The sequence below is a fragment of the Ips typographus genome, linkage group LG9, assembly GCF_016097725.1.
Source record: "Ips typographus isolate SLU linkage group LG9, UJ_Ityp_2.0, whole genome shotgun sequence".
NCBI classification, from domain to species: Eukaryota; Metazoa; Arthropoda; class Insecta; order Coleoptera; family Curculionidae; genus Ips; species Ips typographus.
Window position 1 is genome coordinate 3,103,276 of NC_138430.1, and position 13,888 is coordinate 3,117,163.

The window sequence follows — 13,888 nt, forward strand, 5'->3', positions numbered from 1 at the left end:
TTTCAGTTCTTGTGGTTATCCATTTCAAAAGTTCCCGCCGTAAACTTTACTTCACGCGACGACGTTGATCGTTTACTTATTCCGCTCATTAATATCCGGCATTGCGTTTAATAGTTAAAATACTGCTAATTATTACAAACTAATTAAAGGGTAAGTGTATTCAGGGTTTTATTTAGTGATTTGTTAAATTTTGATTGCTAAAAAGTTGAAAAATATTGTTTAAACTTTAAACGTAACCTTTAAAAAATCAATAATTCTCTTGCTATGGAGTGTCATTTCCGGTTAGTTGACGCATTCTCAAACCGACGCTGTTTTCAGTCATTCTCTGGGACTCCCGCCTACGATTTTTCCGTTTTTCTGCAGGTAAGTGTTTGTTAAATATTCCCATTTTATCTTTAATTTCTAGCAGAAATCACATTGTACTGATATTATCAAGGTGTTAAGGAAAAAGTGTTTAAATTGCTGGTTTTAATAGTTTTTGAAAATGTCTGACGTTCTAATTTTTGCCGGTTTCACACTAATTTGCAAAAGTCTAGTTATTGTCATTTTGAAGGACGCCTTACCAAAAAAACCTTTTTAAGTAATTAAAACACTTCTTTAGCATTCTAGAAATATCTAACAGTTACCCTTTTATCATTTACACAATTTTTATAGCAATTGTGCAATTTTGTGTTTGATTTAAGTACTTCAATGGAGTTTGGAGCGTTATTTCCGTAATAACTAAGGAGCGTTTAGCAAACCCTGCAATATTTGTAAACTTTCAAAGTCCTGGAATTTCGAACGATTGTATTGTTGGCAAAGGCACGTAGAGCCCCTCTATATTGATTTTCCATTATGTATTGACCTACATCAACCCCTGTTGTCGCGAATCGCCGGGATTCGACCAGGGATGGGCTGCAAAGCTTTCCCAGTTGTGCTTAAATGTTTTCACACTACTTTGCATAAAGAAATCAATAAGTTTCTAGTTTAATAACAAACAGCTAAGTGGAAACTTAAATTTCCGCTGTAGTGTCAGTTTTATTGTTCATTGCCTTGACTTTATCATTTTTATTGGTAGATTTGTTTGCGCTTACTGTTTATAATTTTCCATTACTCACTCCAGTTAGTAATGGTGAACTGATTGTGAATAAATGATTTTTGAGGGTTACTACAACAGATCCATTTGTTTGAGACTTCATTCAAAACGAATCTTTAATGGTTTCAGGTTTGGTGAAATAATTAGATCAGTGTAATAAGTCATTAAGATGGGAAAAGAAAAAACCCATATTAACATTGTGGTCATTGGCCATGTCGACTCAGGAAAGTCAACGTCTACAGGCCACTTGATTTACAAATGTGGTGGTATCGATAAAAGAACCATCGAAAAATTTGAGAAAGAAGCCCAAGAAATGGGTAAAGGCTCCTTCAAGTATGCTTGGGTTTTGGATAAACTGAAAGCAGAAAGAGAGAGGGGAATTACAATCGACATTGCTTTGTGGAAATTTGAAACTGCAAAATACTATGTGACCATTATTGATGCCCCTGGTCACAGGGATTTCATTAAGAACATGATTACTGGCACTTCTCAAGCTGATTGTGCAGTTTTGATTGTGGCCGCTGGGACTGGAGAATTTGAAGCTGGTATTTCAAAGAATGGACAGACTAGAGAGCATGCTCTTCTTGCTTTTACTCTTGGTAAGTGCTTAAGTTTACATTTACATCTACAAAGTATTTTTACATTTAGTAGAAGTATATTTTTTGTTATACAAAAGGCATACCTAATTACTTTTTGCATATATTTTAATTATTACAGATAACAATACTATAGTATATTTTGCAATTTAGACTGTTTTATAGTATTTGTTATTGGTATGTTCAATGCAAAGGTATATTGGTTTACTGTTGTATTTGTTTTACTGGCGTATTGGTTTAACATTTGATAGAAGAGAAACACTAGTTTTGCACTGAACTTTATGGAAACAGTTTATTTTTAAATATGAGGAAAGTCAAACTGAAATAGGATGACTTAACAATGAACAATGACTGGTAAATGTCTTATTGAATGTGTGAGTTGCTTGTGTATTTATCGCAGTCCCTTGTCACTGTGCATTGTTATGTTGTCTTATTTTGATTTCATTTTCCTCATAGATTATAAGGATGGGTAAACCGCTGGGTAAAATTTTGTACAATAGTTCCTAATAATTTTCAATAACACCTAGCAATAGGTTCCCACTATTTTTTTAAATTACCACAAATGGGAAAAAAGTGCTATTCTGTCAAAAGTGGTAATAAAACATAAGTTGCTACATTAACAAAACGTCATCTTGCTTATTTTAAATGAAAATTAGGCACCCTCTATATTTTTACATTTTCTGATTCTATGTCATATTTCATGTATATTGTATGTTATATACCTATCTCTATGCGTTTCTGAGATTTTATGTGAAATTTGACATTTCTTGGTTTTTGTGTTTTGTCATGTTAAACAAGGTTTGTTCTATGAGTGGGTGCAGAAAAACGTCTAAAATAATAATACAGGGTGATTAAAAGTTGGCCTCAAAAAATCAGGTCTAAAAAGGGACAGAAACTCTAGTTTTTCAAATAGAACACCCCCTGTTTTTACAATTTTTTTTCTGATTCCCTGTTCAAAAATGAGGTATGTTTGTATTAGGTCACTTATTTGAAATTACACATAGAATTGATACATTATTGCCTGTTTTCCCAACACTTTTCAAGTCGATTTCAAATTACCAAATTACCTTTTCTAACTTACCAATAAATACAATATAAATAACGCAATTCGAACTTTGAAGTGTTTCTAAAAGATGTCACATTAATAATAATGGAGGAACGTTTGAACACTTGTTATTTGTTATAATATATTTCTAACTCTTCTTTCAATCTTGATAAGCAAACATTATTACTTCATTGTTATATTATACCAAATGAAAAGTTTTTATAAAAATTACTACTCAAAATTTATCGCAAATCATACTTGTTATAGGTCATTTTAAAGGGAAAAAATAATCTTTTTGATGAGGTAAAAATAAAATATGACTCCTATTTAAAAAAATAGAAGTTTAGTTCGGAACTCATAAAATAGTGAATCTATAAAAGTAATATTAACATAATCGTAATCCACGTAAAAAGATGTCTTAATAATGTAAAAGCTATTTTCACCAAACTCTCATAATAACGAAGTTACAGGAAATTGTCCAAAATGTCAAAAATTCAAAATTGGACAACTACAAGAAGACAAAAGACGTTAGCAAAATTCTGCTTGAAAAGTTCTGGCAGTTTCCAAATAAAAACAACCAAATTAAGCCACCCTGTACATACACCATAATGCACTAGGGTTTACCTCTCCGCTTATACCGGGTTGTCCTATTAAGGGCCAGTACTTTTCCTTCAGAATAAAATAATTTCCATAGAAACCGTGAAATCAGGCGCTGCTCTTGGTCAATTCTGTTATTTCTATAGAAATTATCCTAAGAATGGAGGAAGTGGAGATGGCATATTTCCATATAACTTTATTCACAATATTGGAATAAATTAAAATATCAAACAAGTAATTAACTAGGACTTACCGTGTTTGGCTTTGCCTTTCAGGCACCCCCCTGCAGTCTTTTTTATATTGATAGTGCAATATCAGTTATATTGATATTGTGTTGTGTTAACACTGTAGCGCTTTTCTTGCGAATTTCTTCGGTTACGTTGCCTCGGGCGCCACCTTCGTTATTTATAGTGGCTGAAGGTCCACTTTGCGGTACCTGGGTAGCCTTTAGACAGCTGGAGAAAAGTTCCAAAGGGTTCGGGAAGAAAACAAAATTAAAACAACGGTTTGCACTAATCGCACTGTATTACGGCTCTCAATACTTACAGTAAATACTCACGGTAACGAATACCCAATGAAACGGAAATTACCTTATACGGTGGTACGGGGAAAGCGTGTAACGATAATGAAAACTACCTACGGACCCTTCACTACTGATTAGCCTGACTACTGTAGATTAAGACACGGTAAAAGTACGGCGGTACGGTACGGTTATGTAAAACTGACTACTCGGCGCCGGAATTTATTCCAAAAAAAACCCAAAGAGGCCCAATTACGTGACCAGCGGTGTTCACGCCACTCGACCTAACCTCTAGGTGCCTCTCCCCGATTCCCCGGGGTTCGACAAATAGAGCCTCGGTTGCACACTGTTTCCCCAAGCGTGCAACAGAGGTTTTAAGTCTCGTGACGTTGCCAGTCACACAGCCGCTAATCCCTCCAGTATTCCCAAACCCGTTTACTGCTCCGTTTCCCCGGAGCTAAGCAAACGAGTCACAGGATTCACCGTTCCCGCTTGCTACACCGTTTCCCCGGTGTTCAACAAACAGGAACAGGACCAGAAGGATTACCTAACTGTTTTCACCAAAATTAGTAACTGTAGCCGGCGCCGTCTTATCAAAAACACCCTCAAACAGAAAACCCCGGAAAGCTATAGGAAATGCCCCAAACGAAAATCCCCTGAAAGATACTGAATATGCTCCAATTTACAGTTTATTATATTAACTACAGTTAACGGTACGGGTTTAAACAGCAAACGGAACAAATACCGGACGGTCGGTATGTGTCTATTTTTTACTTACAAGTTCGCGGAGATAAGAGATAACGGTCGGCACGGATCGGCGTAGCAGGCTGATTTCGATCTTTGCTGATCGAAGAATCCCTATTTTCCGGCTCGGGGCCTTCTTTTATACACAAACCCACGGTGGGGGCTGTTAGTGGCGGTACCCACTCTCTGCGCCCACCGAACCATTTCGAACGGCCCCGGACGGCCCCGATAGAATCGACGCCACGACGGACGCGGACTAGCACCCAGCAGTGAAGGTCACGCGCATTCAGATTTAATCAGCGAAAAATTAGTAACTTCGTTACACACCCCCCCTTCTTACGGAAAAAAAAAAAATATATATTTCCCCAACACAATATTTTTTTTTTTATTATTGCGAAAAAAGCTAAAAAAAAAGAAACTCTAACGTTAGTTAACTAACACTTAACCTAGCTTAACCTAAACTAAAACTAATCCACCAAGCGGTGGCGCCTCTCGGTGCACCCACACCGTGGGCAACCCCGGGACGACGATCGGCGGCGGACGGGAGACGGATCGGCGGGCGACCTGCGGGAGCGCGAAGGTCGCGGTGGCGGCGGAGGCGGCAGCGGCTGTGGGCAGCACCGACGGGTGGTGACACCCAGCCTCCCACACTGTGAGCAAAAAAGCAGCGGTGACAGCTGGCACTCCGTCCGGTAGTGCCCCCGGTGACCGCACCTCCAGCATGAGTCGGGGTGCACCGTCACCCGATGGTCCTCCATCCACCTTGTCTCCTCTCGGAGGCGTCGGATTGCCACTGGGGTCTCAGGTCGGCTCGGCGGCGGCGGCGACGGTGCGTGGCGGTCCACCTCCCGATAGAAGGGGTCACCCCCCGTTGGGACCACCACCAACACATCTGACGACGCGTCACTGTCGCTCATGTCGGCTAATATAAAAAAAAACAATAAGTGTCGGTACAGGACCTGCCCACATAGTCACTAGACGGTACAAAAAACGGCACAACCCCAATTACAACCCCCCGGAACTCTACGATACATTAATACATCACCTCCGCAGAACTTGAAGGTTTTAAGTCCTTGATATGTATACGGCGGTACCATTTTCCGTTCTCATCCCTTAAGTCGTACACCACCGGTGACACCACTCGTTTTACCAAGTACGGTCCGGAAAACTTCGGGGCTAACTTTGCAGCAAAACCCTTGTCGGCGGATGACAACGGATTTTCCCGTTTCATAACTCGGTCCCCAACTTTACATCTCCATTCTCGTCGGCGCAAATTGTAGTTACGGCTCTGAGCGGAGAAAGCTCGGCCCAGATTAACTCGGACCAACTCATAAACTTCAGCAAGCTTTCGGAGATGTTCGGTATAGCCTTGGTAGTCGGTTTCGGCGGGCGGGCGGTCGTTTGTAAGTTCGGTGACGGGCGGGCAGTCGTTTGTAAGGTCGGTGACGGGCGGGCGGTCGTTTGTAAGGTCGGTGACGGGCGGACGGGACAATGCAGCGGGCGGCGCCAACTCTCGGCCAAAGTTCAGAAAAGCCGGAGTAAACCCTGTAGACTCATGCCGGGACGTGTTCACGGCGAAAACCAAATCTGTAAGATAAACATCCCACTTTCTGTGGTTTTCCTCACAAAAGGAAGCCACCATAGTTTTCAAAGTTTTATTTGTACGCTCTACCGGGTTTGCTTGCGGTGTGTACGGCGGAGTCAGACGGTGGTTTATTCCCATTTCCTTCAGTAAACCACGGAACAGTTTACCAGTAAACTGGGTCCCGTTGTCGGAAATTACGGTTTTCGGACACCCAAAGCGCATTAAGACTTCCTCGTGTAAAGCTTGACTGACGGCCTTGGCGGTAGCTTTGCGGATGGCTTTGCACTGGACCCACTTTGTAAACCTATCCTGAAACACAACCAAATAAGAGTTACCCTTAGAGGACCTCGGTAACGGCCCCACTAGGTCAGTGCTAACGGTTTCCCACGGTTGACAGTTGCGGGACGGTTGCATCTTTCCAGGCGGTTTCTGGGATTCACCCTTAAATCGCTGACAAACAGAGCAATTCCGGACGAACCGAGCGGTATCTCGGAACATCCCTGGCCAATAATAGCGGCGGGCAATGCGGGCTATTGTCTTGGCTATGCCCTGATGGCCGGCGGTCGGTTGAGAGTGGTTTTCTTCCAGTACAGCTTTTCGAGCATCTTTAGGCACGCAAACCTTCCATGGATCGGCCATTTCGTTCTCAGTCAAGTCGGTCATGTCCCAGAAATGTCGATAGAGACGGCCATTACGCACACAAAAATCCGGAAAAGCTTCGGGGTTCTTTTCCACGGCGGTTTTCTTCGAACTGTACCAAGGACAAGGTACGAAGTCTTCGAGAGCGGAAACGGGGTCCACATCGTCTTCAGGCTTGCCTACCGGACTCCTAGACAAAGCATCGGCTACCTTATTAAGTATTCCCTTACGGTATTTAATTTCGAAGTCAAACTGTTGCAAATACACACTCCATCGAGCCAAACGGCCGGACGGGCTCTTTAAGGAGTGTAACCAGCGGAGCGACTGGTGGTCAGTCACTACGGTAAACCGGTAGCCCTCTAAGTACGGTCTCATCTTTTCGGTGCCCCAAACTATGGCCAGACACTCTTTTTCAGTCACGGAGTACTTCTTTTCGGCGGCGGACAGACTACGGCTGGCGTACGCTATGACATGGTCACCATCGGTGTCATGCTGAATTAGAGCTGCCCCTAACCCAGCGTCGGAGGCGTCAGTCTGTAAAATAAACGGCTTGGTAAAGTCAGGACATGTTAATACGGGAACCTCTGTAAGCCGGATTTTTAGCTGTTCAAATGCAGCCTGCTGTTCTTCCTGCCACTGCCAGCGTACGTTTTTCTTTAACAGGTGGTTCAACGGGGCGGCTAATTGTGAGAAATTTTCCACAAAACGGCGGTACCACGATGCAATTCCCAGAAATCTTCGGACGCCCCTCACGTTAGTCGGCGGCGGTAAACTGAGTATTGCCGAGACCTTTTCCGGGTCAGTGCGGATTCCCTCGGATGTGACAAAGTGACCCAAATATCGGAGCGACCGGCGCCCGAATTGACACTTCTCTGGATTCAGTTTCAGGTTGGCGGCTCGTAGACGGTCAAACACCTGTTTTAAAAAGTGTAAATGCTCGTTAAATGTCTCGCCCAGTACTATTATATCATCTAAATAGGCGAAACAGTACGGCTCTAACTCAGGCCCGATCACACGGTCCATTAGGCGCTGAAAGGTGGCGGGGGCGGAATGAAGACCAAACGGCATTACTCGGAACTGGAACAGGCCTCTCCCCGGTACGGTAAACGCGGTAATCGGTTTACTTTCTTCCGTCAACGGTACTTGCCAATAACCCTGTTTCAAGTCTATACTAGAAATGTATCTGGCTCTGCGCAGCTTGTCTAGTATTGCGTTGATAAATGGCAACGGGTACGCGTCCGGACGAGACACAGAATTCACTTTCTGAAAATCGATACAGAACCGGTGCTTACCATCCTTTTTCTTGACAATCACCACCGGCGAGCTCCAGGGGCTCATGGAAGGCTCAATAACGCCCTCTTCCAGCATCCGATCAACCTCGGTGTTGATCACTTCCTGCATTTTCGGATTGCGGGGGTGGTATCTCTGTTTTATTGGGTCGCTCTGTGTCAAGTTAATGTGGTGGTAAATCAGCGGTGTTGTGCCCTCTATTGTCTCAAAACCGGGTAGTTCGGCGGCCAAAAAGTTCTGAAGTCGGTCCTCTTCATCGGCGGTTAACAACAGTTTTGGCGGTGCGGTAAGACCCAACGGACTGCATGGAAGAGGCAGCGGTACTACGGAAACCTGACTGGTGCTTAGATCAATCTGAAAAGCATGTTGTTTTAACAAATCCATGCCAAACACAACGTCGGAAGTGAGATTTGGCAAATAGCTCAGATCTGCCTGCAAACTAAGATCATTAATAGAGACGGTAAGCCGGAAAGCTTCGGTGATCTTGACCACGCCTCCACTAGCAACTTGAGCGGAGCTGGTGTGCGGGGTGATCTGTTGCGACCGTTTAGCAACGCACAACTCCCTAACGGCGTCACCTATGAAAGAATGAGCTGCTCCGGTATCTATTAATGCCCTAAACGGTTTTTCTAAGATTGTAACAGGCAGGTGCGGACGGCAATCTTCCTTTGTACGGACAGGCAAGGTTTCGGTTTGACGGTGCTGGACGGACCTTGCTGCAATGCAACACCGATCTAGTTTCCCGCCTGGCAGGTGCAATCCCGGCTCAATACACCGGCCTTGCCACAACGGGAGCAAAACAGCCTTGCCTGGTTTCTGCAGGCCGAACGGTAATGGCCTTTTTGTCCGCAGTTCCAACATTGAGGGCCGTTTTCCGGAGCCTGTTGGCTTGGTCCGGCCCGTTCTTCGGTCCCAGTGGATGGTCTAGCTGGCGGCACTGCCGTTGGCCTAATTGCCCGGTTTGCTTGATTATCTGAAAATTGACGGGTGTTAGTAAAATTTCGGGGCCCTGAGAATGGCCGTGACGACGGTACGGAGGCGGGAATTATAGGCGGCGGCGGTGAGTGCAGCTCCTTGAACAATAGTTCGGTTTCTCGAACCGATCGGGCAAAGCTGGTGCGATCCGAAAAATCGCCCCGACGGATTTGTTGGCGGTACTCCGGCAACAAATTACGATAGAGCCACCTCAGCTCTTCTTCCGGGCTAATTCCCCCATGACGGCGGATTAACGTCTGCAGCTCCGTTATATACGCACCAGCCGATTCATTCGGTCGCTGACGTCGCCGACTGATTTCCAGCTCCAAATCTTCGGCATAATTTATGGGGAAGTAGAAGCTGCGAAAATCAGCCAGAAACTGCCCCCAGGATCGCCAACTTCCCCTGTTGTTACGGAACCACAAAGCGGCCTCACCCTGTAACAAATCAGGCATATGTGGCAATAAGACGTCCATGGAAATGCCTTGAGCGTCACAGAGCTCTTGGACACGCTCCACAAACGCCACGGGGTCGTTTCGGCCATCAAAGTACACTTTCCAGTTGTGTACTTGCACATGGGCAGTCGGCGGCGGTACGGTGGTAAACGGGGATCCAGAAACGGCGGGCGGTGAGTGAACGGTCGGCGGCAGGGCAAACGTGACGGCTGGCAAGCCTGTCATAGTGACAGGAGGCGTCGTCACCACAGAAGTACCTGTAACAGTCGTAAAATACCGGGTGGTCGTCGACGTTACGGCGGTAGTGGTTGGCGGTGACAGTGGGTGGTTTGGAAACCCAACAACCGGTACTGCAGGAAACGCAAACTGTTGCAAGTGTGGGGACGGTGTTGCCACACCCTCACGCATGTAACGCACCAGTCGTCTACGCAACATTTCCACGGTCCCAGTCACATCCAGGCAAAACTTACTGAGTTGACCCTGCAACTCTTCCTTTTTCAACCCGTAAATCCAACTCACCCTCACGTCAGTCGGTCCCGGTATTACTGACAACTCCATGTTGTCGCTGTCTCGACCCTCGGTCACTCCACCAGCGGCCCTGTCTCCGCTGTAGCCTTCCTCGTCCATTTCTTTTCAGCTAAAGAAAACCGGCAAAAGAAAACAGTCTATAATAAAGGAGAAAAAAAAATCGGTCCCTGCTCGGGCGCCAAATTTGTAGCGCTTTTCTTGCGAATTTCTTCGGTTACGTTGCCTCGGGCGCCACCTTCGTTATTTATAGTGGCTGAAGGTCCACTTTGCGGTACCTGGGTAGCCTTTAGACAGCTGGAGAAAAGTTCCAAAGGGTTCGGGAAGAAAACAAAATTAAAACAACGGTTTGCACTAATCGCACTGTATTACGGCTCTCAATACTTACAGTAAATACTCACGGTAACGAATACCCAATGAAACGGAAATTACCTTATACGGTGGTACGGGGAAAGCGTGTAACGATAATGAAAACTACCTACGGACCCTTCACTACTGATTAGCCTGACTACTGTAGATTAAGACACGGTAAAAGTACGGCGGTACGGTACGGTTATGTAAAACTGACTACTCGGCGCCGGAATTTATTCCAAAAAAAACCCAAAGAGGCCCAATTACGTGACCAGCGGTGTTCACGCCACTCGACCTAACCTCTAGGTGCCTCTCCCCGATTCCCCGGGGTTCGACAAATAGAGCCTCGGTTGCACACTGTTTCCCCAAGCGTGCAACAGAGGTTTTAAGTCTCGTGACGTTGCCAGTCACACAGCCGCTAATCCCTCCAGTATTCCCAAACCCGTTTACTGCTCCGTTTCCCCGGAGCTAAGCAAACGAGTCACAGGATTCACCGTTCCCGCTTGCTACACCGTTTCCCCGGTGTTCAACAAACAGGAACAGGACCAGAAGGATTACCTAACTGTTTTCACCAAAATTAGTAACTGTAGCCGGCGCCGTCTTATCAAAAACACCCTCAAACAGAAAACCCCGGAAAGCTATAGGAAATGCCCCAAACGAAAATCCCCTGAAAGATACTGAATATGCTCCAATTTACAGTTTATTATATTAACTACAGTTAACGGTACGGGTTTAAACAGCAAACGGAACAAATACCGGACGGTCGGTATGTGTCTATTTTTTACTTACAAGTTCGCGGAGATAAGAGATAACGGTCGGCACGGATCGGCGTAGCAGGCTGATTTCGATCTTTGCTGATCGAAGAATCCCTATTTTCCGGCTCGGGGCCTTCTTTTATACACAAACCCACGGTGGGGGCTGTTAGTGGCGGTACCCACTCTCTGCGCCCACCGAACCATTTCGAACGGCCCCGGACGGCCCCGATAGAATCGACGCCACGACGGACGCGGACTAGCACCCAGCAGTGAAGGTCACGCGCATTCAGATTTAATCAGCGAAAAATTAGTAACTTCGTTACAACACTATTAAAAACAATGACATCTGTCAAAAACAGTCACGTGACTTTAAAATGTAATTTAATTGTTCATCATTTGATAAATTAAATTTAGACAGTTGTAAAAGCCGAAATTGTAAAATACACGTTACGTGACTTTAATAATACAATTTTGAGCTTGCAACACTCTAAAAGCTAGTTGACATTGTCAAAAACAGTCACGTGACCTCAAAAATGAATTGTTGAAAATTGAAATTGGTAAATTATTATAATAATTTGTAATGAATATTTTTTAAACTCAATATCATGTAACGAAGATTTTACCATAATAATTACATATGCCTATGCTGTTCAATTTTCAGTCAATTTTGTTATATTGATACACTACATTGTCTACCGCAATGTATTCCTTAAAATATCGCAAAATTTCTTTTATTTAGCTTTTATTTCCCTCAAAATTGCAATGAAAATATCACAAAACATTTTGAAATATACAGACAAAGCCTCAAAATACTCTCGTCTCTCAAATGCCTTGTAATACTTCACGATGATTCATAATAATGGGAAAGTGCCTCATAATACCTCCAGCGTGTAAACCAAATTACCTCTGCCATCTACCCCTCGCCTCTCGGTTTAGACTATTTTTTGAAAATCGAGTATTTTAATCAACCAGAACATGTAATGTGTTAGGTGTGAAACAATTAATCGTTGGTGTTAACAAAATGGATAATACCGAACCGCCATACTCGGAGGCGCGATTTGAGGAAATCAAGAAGGAAGTGTCTTCGTACATCAAGAAAATTGGCTACAACCCAGCAGCTGTTCCCTTTGTCCCTATTTCCGGCTGGCATGGGGATAATATGCTCGAACCCAGCGACAAAATGCCTTGGTTCAAGGGATGGGCTATTGAGCGTAAAGAAGGTAAAGCTGAAGGAAAGACTCTTATTGAAGCTTTGGATGCTATTCTACCGCCTTCACGACCTACGGAGAAACCTCTAAGATTACCACTACAGGTCAGTTAATAGAAATTAATCAACTTTATTTAAATTTTCCTAAATTTAGTAAGTTTGCAACAAAATATTCTTTTCTTGTAGGATGTTTACAAGATTGGTGGAATCGGCACTGTACCAGTCGGTCGTGTTGAAACAGGCATTTTAAAGCCAGGAATGGTGGTTACTTTTGCTCCAGTAGGCTTGACTACTGAAGTAAAGTCTGTTGAAATGCATCACGAAGCATTGCAAGAAGCGGTACCGGGTGATAATGTTGGTTTCAACGTTAAGAACGTCTCTGTCAAGGAGTTGAGACGCGGCTTCGTTGCCGGCGACTCCAAAAGTAATCCCCCGAGAGGGGCAGCTGATTTTATTGCTCAGGTAACTGCTATTTTTATGTCTATAAGGTAAAAGAGGGGGTTTTAATAATTATCGTTTGTTATAGGTGATTGTACTGAATCATCCTGGTCAAATCGCCAACGGCTACACTCCAGTTTTGGATTGCCACACTGCTCACATTGCTTGTAAATTTGCTGAAATCAAAGAGAAGTGCGATCGCCGTACTGGTAAAACAACAGAAGAGAATCCGAAGTCTATCAAGTCCGGAGACGCGGCCATTGTAAATTTGGTTCCGTCTAAACCGATGTGTGTAGAATCATTCCAGGTAAAATTGTAATTTAATATTAACGTAGCGAATTGAAAAAGTTTTGAATACCAATGGGCTCACTAAAGTAAGTAAATGATTTGTAGTATTTTTCTATAATAAATTCATAGTTTTTACCGAAATAAATATCGAAAATGAGCTACTGCATACCCTTAAACATTTTTTACAATTTTAGGAGTTTCCGCCGTTGGGTCGTTTTGCCGTGCGTGACATGCGTCAAACAGTCGCGGTGGGGGTGATAAAGCAAGTGAACTTCAAAGACACCGCTGGTAAAGTAACGAAGGCCGCGGAGAAAGCCCAGAAGAAGAAATAACTAGACTTAGCAAGGACTTCTGCAGAAGGCCTCCTCATCAATATGTTGTATTATTTTTCTAGGTTTCAGTTTATTTACTTTCACCGGAAGGAATTTAGAAGGAAAACTTGTACCTCGACTGGTTTTAGGTTTTTTTGATAATTCGTTCCACAGGTCGTCTCTAATTCGTGACTTCCTGTGATGGTTTAAAATTTTTATTTTAGTTTCGATGACGCTTAGTTCAGGTATTTCGTGTAGTGAGTAAACTTATGATACTTAATTAGTCTTAACTTATTATTCCCTTGTATTTGTTTAATAATTGATGATTCACTTGAAACTCCTCAAGTGAAATATGGCTTCTGTATATATCCAATACATATATTGGAGAACCCATCGATCAAAGATTGTAGTTTTATTTGGGCAAAATTCTCAACCTCATATACAGGGGTGGGCATAAGTCTGTGGCATAAGTCACCTGACCTGGCAGCCTTG

At 43.6% G+C, this 13,888-nt stretch overlaps 2 protein-coding genes across 2 annotated transcripts; one reads left to right on the plus strand and one right to left on the minus strand.

Annotated features, from left to right (window-relative positions):
- The first annotated feature begins 207 nt into the window (after nt 1-207).
- LOC145734014 (elongation factor 1-alpha-like) lies at nt 208-13,798 on the plus strand. The gene is made up of 6 exons (XM_081987078.1): nt 208-363; nt 1,205-1,674; nt 12,142-12,464; nt 12,546-12,821; nt 12,886-13,104; nt 13,280-13,798. Exons 2-6 carry the CDS (start codon nt 1,245-1,247, stop codon nt 13,415-13,417), a joined length of 1,386 nt encoding a protein of 461 aa, XP_081843204.1. The 5' UTR covers nt 208-363; nt 1,205-1,244; the 3' UTR covers nt 13,418-13,798.
- LOC145734025 (uncharacterized) lies at nt 3,820-5,985 on the minus strand. The gene is made up of 2 exons (XM_081987090.1): nt 5,292-5,985; nt 3,820-5,227 (listed from the first exon to the last, which is right to left on the minus strand). Exons 1-2 carry the CDS (start codon nt 5,492-5,494, stop codon nt 5,029-5,031), a joined length of 402 nt encoding a protein of 133 aa, XP_081843216.1. The 5' UTR covers nt 5,495-5,985; the 3' UTR covers nt 3,820-5,028.
- Nucleotides 13,799-13,888: the final 90 nt, after the last annotated feature.

Excerpts from the sequence above, each read along its gene's own strand:
- LOC145734014 (XM_081987078.1), top strand. The coding sequence starts at position 1,245 with ATGGGAAAAGAAAAAACCCATATTAACATTGTGGTCATTGGCCATGTC. Across the intron at positions 12,465-12,545 it reads CTCTAAGATTACCACTACAG|GATGTTTACAAGATTGGTGG; the intron begins GTCAGTTAATAG and ends CTTTTCTTGTAG. Across the intron at positions 13,105-13,279 it reads TGTGTGTAGAATCATTCCAG|GAGTTTCCGCCGTTGGGTCG; the intron begins GTAAAATTGTAA and ends TTACAATTTTAG.
- LOC145734025 (XM_081987090.1), bottom strand. The coding sequence starts at position 5,494 with ATGAGCGACAGTGACGCGTCGTCAGATGTGTTGGTGGTGGTCCCAACG. Across the intron at positions 5,228-5,291 it reads CACCCCGACTCATGCTGGAG|TGTGGGAGGCTGGGTGTCAC; the intron begins GTGCGGTCACCG and ends TTTTGCTCACAG.